At 43.9% G+C, this 10,503-nt stretch overlaps 1 protein-coding gene across 1 annotated transcript in view; it reads right to left on the reverse strand.

Moving 5' to 3' along the window:
• The window catches only part of LOC138793680 (protein-lysine methyltransferase METTL21E-like), a 30,596-nt gene extending 20,699 nt beyond the window's left edge, over positions 1-9,897 (reverse strand). Inside the window, exons 1-2 of the mRNA XM_069972360.1 lie at positions 9,742-9,897; positions 4,169-4,224 (exon numbers count right to left, since the gene is read on the reverse strand). Coding sequence (XP_069828461.1) covers positions 4,169-4,184 — 16 coding nt within the window. The 5' untranslated portion in view covers positions 4,185-4,224; positions 9,742-9,897. The remainder of the gene's footprint in view (positions 1-4,168; positions 4,225-9,741) is intronic.
• Between the last annotated feature and the right edge of the window lie 606 nt (positions 9,898-10,503).

Consider the following 10,503-nt stretch of genomic DNA (forward strand, 5'->3'; position numbering starts at 1 on the left):
TTTAATTTAATTTTAATTTTTTAAAATTTAGCTGCAATTAACCCCTGCTTGACCGCAGCAGGGCTTAACATTTTCCGGCGTATAAGGCGAACCCCTGACAATCTTCTTAAATGTCAGGAGACGTCTTATACGCCGGAAAATACAGTAGTTAAACTGGTAGGTCTCAAGTTACATTTTTTTGCATATACAAACATTTAGCAAACTTCCCCTCTTCTTCTCACATGCCACACCTTTTCTCCCATTGTTGAAAGCTCAACTCGACTAGGTTATTAACCCTCTCTGCTCTAAACACAGTAGTCTGGATGTTCTATATAGCTATAGCATACAAATTCATATATATTATACAGTATATATACACTATATCTCATTACATGTACATTATAACATTATAGCTATATATACACTACTGAGACCACTGCCTTAAGAGCAGAGTGGTGGTCGGTAACCTAGACAACGAGCTTTCATGAGCCTCTGTGGCACATAAAGAGACTCCTCTCCCTTCCCAGCAGAAGGTTCCCAGCTGTGTATTACTGGATGCTGTACCACGCTACTGTAACCTGGGTGTTTCTGTAAGTTTAAAGGGAACCAAACAGTCCAATTGGGCTGATATGGTTCTCAGGAGCGCTGTATAAAGCTCCTGCAGCTGGTATGTGCCGCAGCTGCAGCATAAGCTTTATACTAGTATACAGGGGAAAAATGACTTTTATTCCCCCTGCTCGTGACAGACACAGGTGGGGAAGTAGTCATCTGGGCGGCTCCCCGACCGTGTCTAGTCACAGCCCTCTGCATGTCAGCTTGGTCTGCGGGAATGATTCCCAGGCAGAGAGGTCCGTTACTGGCCTCTCTGCCTGTCAATCATCACGCCGAGCACACTGACAGGCAGATCGCTGTGACTAGACACAGGCAGGGAGGCGCTCAGATGACAACTTCCGCGCTCGTGTTTGTCACGAGCCGGGGTAATAAAAGTCATTTTTCCCAGTATAGAGCTCCTGCTGCAGCCACGGCCGGTATGTGCCGCGGCTGCTGCAGGAGCTTTAAACATTGCTCGAGAGAACCATATCAGCCTAATTGGGCTTATTGGTTCTTTTAAGTGTCAATATTGTTTAAGGCTGGCTTCACACTACGTATATTTCAGTCAGTATTGTGGTCCTCATATTGCAACCAAAACCAGGAGTGGATTAAAAACACAAAAAGGATCTGTCCACACAATGTTGAAATTGAGTGGATGGCCGCCATATAACAGTAAATAACTGCCATTATTTAAAATAACAGCAAATATTTGCCATTATATGGCGGCCATCCACTCAATTTCAACATTGTGTGGACAGATCCTTTTTGTGTTTTTAATCCACTCCTGGTTTTGGTTGCAATATGAGGACCACAATACTGACTGAAATATACGTAGTGTGAACTCAGCCTTAAAAAAACTTTTGACATATCAAAGAGACATAGAAAAAAATGAGCAGCACAACCAATACCACTATTCAAACTTTGCAGATGCATGCTGCCATGGCTAAAATACAGACAAAAACCAGGGCCGTATTAACAGCAGCTGCTGCCCTAGGCACTAAACCTGAAGACGCCCCATCTTGGGGAGCGTGGGGGACAGTGGTTTCGGCCTTGTGCATTTCTCTACATGTAGAAACATTTCCTGGCATTTCATGGCCTTTAAAGAGAACCAATCACGGAAGAAATTTAAAAAATTTTTAATTTCTAATTCAATGTAATTATTTATTTAATTAACATTTGTAAATACTTTTATTTATTTTTTCGGCCGCGTTTTTGTTTTATTCACTTTTTAATTCACTGTCTCGCGCCGGCTCTTTTCAAAAGAGCCGGCTCGAGACAGGAAGCTCCCGTCATCCACAGCGGCAGCAATGCCGGCCGCCGCCATCTTGATTACGTCATTTGCGTTCCAGTGGTGGAACGCAAGTAGCGTAATCAAGATGGCGGCGGCCGGGCCGAACAAGAGGAACAGGTATAGTATAAGATACAGACTGCAACAGCAGTCTGTATCTTCATTTTGTCTATTTATGAAGATACAGACTGCCTTTGCAGTCTGTATCTTATACTTTACCTGATCCTCTTGTCCGTTGCAGTCTGATGCCGGGCGGCGCCATCTTGAATACGTCACTTGCGTTCCAGCGGTGGAACGCAAGCGACGTAATCAAGATGGCGGCGCCGGCCTTGCTGCAGCAAACAAGAGGAACAGGTAAAGTATAAGATACAGACTGCAAAGGCAGTCTGTATCTTCATAAATAGACTGCCTTTACAGTCTGTAGCTTATACTTTACCTGATCCTCTTGTTCGGTGCTGGAAGGCCGGGCGGCGCCATCTTGAATACGTCACTTGCGTTCCAGCGGTGGAACGCAAGTGACGTAATCAAGATGGCGGCGCCGGCCTTGCTGCAGCAAACAAGAGGAACAGGTAAAGTATAAGATACAGACTGCAAAGGCAGTCTGTATCTTCATAAATAGACTGCCTTTACAGTCTGTAGCTTATACTTTACCTGATCCTCTTGTTCGGTGCTGGAAGGCCGGGCGACGCCATCTTGAATACGTCACTTGCTTTCCAGCGGTGAAACGCAAAGTGACGTCATCAAGATGGCGGCGCCCGGCCTTCGTTCAGCAAGCAAGAGAATTGGATAAAGGGATAAGATACAGACTGCACAGGCAGTCTGTATCTTCTTAGATAGACTTAAGGAAAGATTTCCTTTGATAATAGGGATAGTGATTTTTAGGTGATTGGTCCTCTTTAACTGCTTAAAACATAAAATTCCACATTGTATCAATGTTTATCAATCAATTGGTAAATGGGTAGGTAATAGTTCCAGACCTAAACAATTACACCATCCCCCCCCGCGCCTCAAAAAGACAGCAGATTTACTAGCAAGTCTGAATGGGAGGTGGAAGACTATAAAAATAAAAATAAAAAAAAAGTTGTTTCTTCTGCCTGCTCTATGGTGCTGCCCCCCTGCAAAGTGCTGCCCTAGGCACCGGACCACGGGTGCCTAGTGGTAAATACGGCATTGACAAAAACAGAAGAGTGCAACAGCAACCTGGAAAGACATAATATAGATATTTAGAATGGTAAAACTGCTATAGGAAATTTTAGCAAACAATTTGATCAAATAGTATGTACCATCTCACCACATTAAGGAGACCTCAGAGAGATGTCCTGCACTGACACTGGCCTCTCTAGGGCTAATACTAAGCCTACACACTGGGCATGCAGGATCCATCTAGTCTCTGCTTAAAACACCCACAGGTGATGGGTGTAGTGTATGACCAATTGAAGGCAGCCGCTCCACCCACATTGATTGGCTGAACAATTCATCACAGAAACAAGGAAGAAGCAGTGATAGGCAATGATGAACTATATTGGAATAGAAGCTATTGGGGTCAAGGTAAGGGTCCATTTACACAGAAAGATTATCTGACAGATTATCTGTCAAAGATGTGAAGCCAAAGCCAGGAACAGACTATAAACAGAGATTAGGTCATAAAGGAAAGCCTGAGATTTCTCCTCTTTTCAAATCCATTCCTGGCTTTCACTTCAAATCTTTGGCAGATAATCTGTCAGATAATCTTTCTGTGTAAATGGACCCTAAATAAGCACAATTTATCATTTTTAAACCACCCCAAGCCATTTAAAAGTTTTTAGCCCCAGACAACCACTTTAATATAATGATTTTGACAATTGTTAAAGAAGTCCAGGCAAGGACATTTTTTGTCAAATTTGCCATGGAGGGGGTGTGAAAAAATAACATGCACTTACCCCCCATCCCCGGGTTAGTGCCCGCAGTCCACTGCTCCGAGTCCTGATCCCTTACCGCTTCCTGGCATAGAGATGGGACTTGAAGTGTGAAGTTCCAGGCCCGCTCAACCAGTCAGTGTCTGTAGCGGTGTCCCACCTCTGCCACTGGCTGGTTGAACGGACCTGACACATCATGTCCCAGGTCCCGTCTCTATGCCAGGGACCACATTGGCAGCACTGGTGCTAGGGAAGTGCACATTATTTTTTTAACCCACCCCTTTGCTGGCATGTTTGAAAAAAATGTTACCTGCCCGTACTTCTATTTTAATAACACCCACAGGTCACTTTTTAATCATTTTGGAATATTAATGAACCCATAATGCAAATGGACTTGTTCAGAAATTTTAATTACCATTTTCATCTGCCATGTTTTGTGGTGAGCTGACTTTCTCTAATCTTCACAGTACACTGTAATAAAAATGAATGATAAACATTAACTAAATAGATAAAAATGGCTAAACTGTAGAATTTAAACATATTTTATTAGTAAAGAACTTTATTATTTAAATGGAATATAGACATTCATGAGGGTCAAGTGCATGGTAATCCCTATTTCTCAACTCATCTGGAAAGCATTGGTGGATTGAGCTTTAGCAAACTGCTGTGATGACACAAAAGTGTCTGTCTCCATTGCTAGGAGATGCCATATTTAATGTCACAGTAGTTGTTGTCTTTATGTTGAGGCTTTGCTTCATTGTGATGATAGTGTCTGTGTTCCTTCTGTGATTATGCCATGATAGTGAGTTTTTATTTCTATGCTGTTGTCCATGTTAATGCTATCAAAATATACCTTGATTTAATCAGTATCAAACAGACATACAGTGGCATACAGATACTTACAGGCCTTGGCATGCTATAAGTGAGGTTATTAATGGTTGTCTGAAGAATGATTTGCCACACTGAAGGCACTATACTCCCTTTGCAATTGCCGGCCACATACTGTATGCTGGATGCATGGAGATGCTGGAAATGCTGTTGGCCATGGTAGCACATTTAGGCCACCCAGGCAACAAGCATGGCGTTACCATGTTCAAAAACAGCTCTTGGGATGATTTGGGGTAATGGCCAAACCCCTGGTTCCATAACCAAAACAATGTACCACTCAGATGTCAGCAGGGTTAGGGTAGATAACACCCTGTATGGAATTTGCTTTCGGCATGGAAAATAGGCCATGGTGCAACTCCAATATAGTATTAGCCCCCTCTGTGCATCCCTTATATAGTAATATGCCCCTCTGTGCATCCCCCCCATATAGTAAGTGGCCCCTCTCTGTGCAGTTTCCATATACACAAACACAAAAATGCAACAGCTCACAGCAATGGCAAGATCAAGACCTACTACAGACATGAAAACAGTTAAAAGCAGCCACCCCCAACTGCTAAAGAAAATTAAAATAATGGGGCTCTTGGTTACCATTTGCAAACAGTGTAAAGCACCCCACCACCAATAAGGTGGCCCCATGCCGGGGTGGACCTACACTGTACTCTGGCCTCTCCATGGCATATAATACGCCTATGCTCTGGGCGAGCACTCCACCCGTCCCACCCAGGTGGTGTAATTACTTTTGCCCGTATAAGGTGGATCTTGCATGCCCAGAGCATAGGCGTATTATATGCCATGGAGAGGCCAGAGTACAGTGTAGGAATTTTTTTTTTAGCAGTTTGGGGGGGGGGGGGGGGGGCTGCTTTTAACTGTTTTCATGTCTGTAGTGGGTCTGTAGCTTACCATTGCGGTGAGCTGTTGCATTTTTGTGTGCTTGCATTTCAGCCATAGTAACATGCTCCTGCCTAGTGTGAATGGTGTTCTAGGAGAGCTGACCAAATTTGTCTTTTTTATGTGTTCCAGTCTTCATATAGTAGATGGCCACCTCTGTGCAGGCTCCAATAGTAGGTGGCCCCATATATGCAGTTTCCATATAGTAGACAGCCTCCTCTGTGCATCCTCTATAGTATAGGGCACCCCTCTCATCAAACCGCTATAGTAGGTGGCTCACCTCTGTATAGCCCCTTTATAGAAATGCCCCCCTCTGTACAATTCCATACAGCAAAGCCTCCTCCCCCATGCAGTCCCATATAATAATGTCCCTCCTCTGTGCAGTCCTCTATAGCAGAGCCCCTCTCTCTTTGAACCCTATAGCAGGTGGCCCACCTCTTTATAGTCCCCTTATAGTAATGGCTCAATGCGATCTCGTACAGTAGGGCATCTGATTGTCAGTATACCTGGAATAAACACTAGAGGGGCCCAGCTACTTTACTTTGTACTATGTCACCCCACACCATAAACCCAAGACTAGGAACAGTTTGATGCTCCCTTCATGATGTTGGCCACATGGTCTCCTGGCCAATCTCTGACTGTCAATGCTTCTAAGACAAAATTAGGGCTCATTTAAGAAAATTTTAATTCACACTTTTTATGTCCCCTTAGGGACATTTTTACATTGGATTTTTAACACTGACCATTACTATGCCATAGCATAGCACTGATCAGTGTTATCTGTAATCAATGCATAGAGCCTGCCTGTGGCAGACTCTATACACTGATCACTGATCTGACTGCCGGGAGGAAGGTAAGGGACCTCCGGCAGACAGACAAAACTATCAGAACCCCCACATCACACTGCAGCGGTCCCGATCGGACAGTGACAGGAGGTGCAAAAGGATGCTGGTTGACCTCAGGGAGATCAACCAAAACACCGCAGAGACACCATCACATGCCTCAACGTCAGTGTATTCTAGAATATTGCCCCCTGGGAAATCAAATATGCAAAAGAACACTGCAGATACACCATTACATGTCTCAACGTCAGTGAACTAGCCAGGCTTTCCTCCGGGATGGAACAACCAAGCTAAGGAATGTCTTCACTCAAGGAAACCACCCAAGCAAGGTATCCATCCACAGCTGTTTCAGGGTATTTGCCCCTCATCGGTGTGGAGTAGGATTCTGGCTAGTGGGAGCAATTGCCTAGTAAGTGAATGCAAAAGGACGCTGGTTGACCTCAGGGAGATCAACCAGAACACCGCAGAGACACCATCATATGTTTCGATGTCAGTGTATTCTAGAACATTGCCCCCTGAGAAATCAAATATGCAAAAGGACACTGCAGAGACACCATCATGTGTCTTGATTTCAGTGAACTAGACAGACCTTCCCAGGGGGCAATGTTCTATAATACACTGACGTCAAGACACGTGATGCTGTCTCTGCAGTGTTCTAGTTGATCCCCCTGAGGTCAACAAGCATCCTTTTGAATGCACTTACTAGGCAATTGCTCCCACTAGCCAAAACCCTACCCCACACTGATGAGAGGCAAACACCCTGAAACAGCTGTCTGTGGATGGATACCTTGCTTGGGTGGTTTCCTTGATTGAAGACATTCCTTGGCTTGGTTGTTCCTTCCCGGAGGAAGGTCTGGCTAGTTCACTGACATTAAGACAAGTGACAGGAGCTGCAGCTCCTGTCACTGTGTTAAGTGCCGCAATCACAGCACTGCAGGGGTTAATGGCGGGAGGCCACACGATCGCAGCGGTCATTAACAGTTAGGAACTGGCTGCATATAGCAGCCAGTCCCCACGTGCTATAAAGGGAGCTCAGCATACAGGTACGTCATGGGTCCTTAAGTGACAGGATTCCATGACGCACTGGTAAGTCATGGGTCCTTAAGGGGTTAATATGTGCTCTGTGCCTTGGTTAGAACAAAAAATTATCTTTTAATCTGCAGCGCTGTGTCAATACTGGCGTGGCCTAGAGTGTCTGTGCCCCAGGTCTGCGACGCCTCTTCTTACTCCTTTCCCACCCTCCTCATCATTAGAAACACCCCCAGACAGGATTTCTATTCATCACTCGTCTAAACAGTGCACCTGTGTTGCTATGGCACAAGTGCACTGTTTAGAAGAAAGGAGAGGAGTCGCAGACCTAGGGCACAGACACTCTAGGCCTCACCAGTATGACACAGCGCTGCAGATTTAAAGATAATTTTTTACTCTAACCTAGGCACTGGGCACATTTTAAGAGACACAACCAGTAAGGGTGCCATTTTTGAAGCCAAAGCCAGTAACAGCCTAAAAACAGAGAACAGGTCGTAAAGGAAAGATTGAGATTTCTCCTCTTTTTAAATCCATTCTTGGCTTTGGCTTCAAAAATCTGTTAGATAAATTTCTGTGTAAAGGCACCCTAAGGATTTACTCTCAGCAAACGGATGATACTAGCGGTTTGGTGGGGTGGGTTGGTGGATACTGATTCACTTTAAACCAATATCCCCCTCTAAAGTGACCATATATTGGTAGCTACCAATTCCACACAGACTTTCGGCCGGCGGCGCAGGGGTTAAAGGGGCCGGGTCCCATACACGCAGCGGATCTGCTGCCTGTATGGGACCCATTCAAATTCACAGTATTGGATCCGCAGCGGATTTCGCTGCTAGCTCGCAGCGTCAAATCCGCTGCGGATCCGGTAGGTGTGAACGTACACTTAAGGTTCCTTGATCCAGCACATATAGTACTTATGTGCCCCCCCATAAAGTAGTTGGGTTCTCTTTGTGCCCCCAATATAATAGTTATGTCTTCTCTGTGCCTCCATATAGTAGTTAGGTCACCCTGTGCCTCAAATAGAAGTTAGGCCCCACAGTGCCCCCATATAGTAGTTATTCCGCTGTGCATCCTTATAATAGTGAGGTTCCCTATGTGCCCCAAAAAAGTAGTTCATTTGCCATTGTTCCCCTTATGAACTTAAGCCACCTCTGTGTATCTATAGTGTACCAGTGTCTACTGAGTTTATGACATCATTTCAGCATATTGCCTAAGGTTACAAGCCTAATTGGCAGGTAGTTTTGTGTGAGAAATCTGCAGCAAGTAGGGTACGTGTGAACGTAACCTAATAAGTGTTGTATATGTAGTTGCTGCCTTGCTGCCTGGTTAAGGGGAAAAAAAAAAAGTAGGGCTTGTGCCCCATTCAGATGCTACTTGTCGTTTTTCAAAGCCAATTTGTAGAATAAAAGCAGTAATCTGACTGGTTGCTGGGGGCTACTTTTTCTTTATGAATCTTCCTCAGTACATGTATGGAATGAATATGTATATATGGCGGATGCATTTACTAAAACTGGTGCTCTGCACTGAACTTCATCAGCATGTAATATGAAGGCATCATGGGCTGTAGTCCCGGACATATAGTCATAATATGGAAGTATTGCAAAACAGTTTCCAGGACTCACAAAATGATTTTCTTTAAAGGGTGATAATTAGAGACAGTTAATAGATAAGGGTAAACTGGTGTATTTTATCCAGTGGTATAAAAAATATGTTATGTACTGTATATCTATTTATTTATTTGTGTGTGTTTGTGTGGGGGGGGGGGGCTGCTTGCACCCCTGTCTCACACTTTACAAAATATTTATAAAATTATATAAATGTGTGCAAAGAACAACTTTTTGTTAATACAAACAGAAAATAAAGTATCACAGCCAAAAACAAACAAACAAAAAAAACAGAACTCCATGGAGGTTCAGATAAATATAGGGAGAACACATAATCCTGATCTAGAGCCTGAGCAGTACTTGTAAACAGCATTAAGTTCCCACAAGCTCTCCCCAAAATCTTTTATTCAGGAATAACCAATGTTGTGTAGCATGAATAAGCATATAAAAAGCTGACCTTGCGGCATATTATAATAAACAATCTATGCACTTTTTCCTGAAACAGATGAAGTGGTGCCACAGTACATATCCATATTAGATTTGTCTGACAGGATAGATATTCTCTTGGATAAGTTGTGATTATGTCCTACTGTGTAGTTAAGCAGCCTATATCAATGTATTATGTTGTTTAATGAACAGATTATAATGATTTCTTTTATATGTAATCAAAGGAACTCCAACATGGACAAGAACAGAACTTTATTCTACTTGAGAATGATGTAAAACAATGACATTACCTTGGACTTGGGGAACAAAACCATCAGACAGGAATAATCTCAGCATTCCTTGGTGGTAGAAGCACTTGGATGTTGGCATTGGATATTGCCTCTAGAGACTGGGAAACGATGTATTCCTAGTGTGAGTTACACACAGTGAATGTCATGAGGATGCTATCCCTATAAGGAACAGGCTTAATGAATCCTGACAGCTGCTGCTAGAACACAAACTGGAATGTCCTATCACCACATTCCTCCAGATAGCGGAGCTGGGGACACACTGAACTGACTGATTTATTGTATTTCCTCTGTTACAGTTCACTGACAGTATGCAATAGAGGAAAATGCTTGATGTGTAGAACAGCAATGCACATATGGAAACTTCAAATGCAGAGAAGCAATAAAATCATTTTGTTTTTTCTAAAAAACCATAAAAGACAAATATAACAGCAATTGTTTTGTTAGGCAAGTGTTTGCATTCCCAACAGCTGCTGCCTGACATCTTTCCACCAATACCGAGATATCCTTTGGTGGCTGTGTCACCACAGCCATAGGCTATGTTCACACACCGTTAGAGACCGGTGGTTCCGTGACCCCGGCCGGGTCACGGAACGGCCAGTCTCTGCCCGGATTAGAGCCGCTTAAGAGCCACTCGCTTCACTGTGTGAACTGACAGGTCTTTCTGCGGCCGGAATTCATTGAATTCCGGCCGCAGAAAACTGACATGTCAGTTTTTTGCGGCCCCTCATGGGCTCCCGGCCGGAGCGTATACGATGTGTGTAC

The sequence above is a fragment of the Dendropsophus ebraccatus genome, chromosome 5 (genome assembly GCF_027789765.1).
Source record: "Dendropsophus ebraccatus isolate aDenEbr1 chromosome 5, aDenEbr1.pat, whole genome shotgun sequence".
Taxonomy (NCBI): Eukaryota; Metazoa; Chordata; class Amphibia; order Anura; family Hylidae; genus Dendropsophus; species Dendropsophus ebraccatus.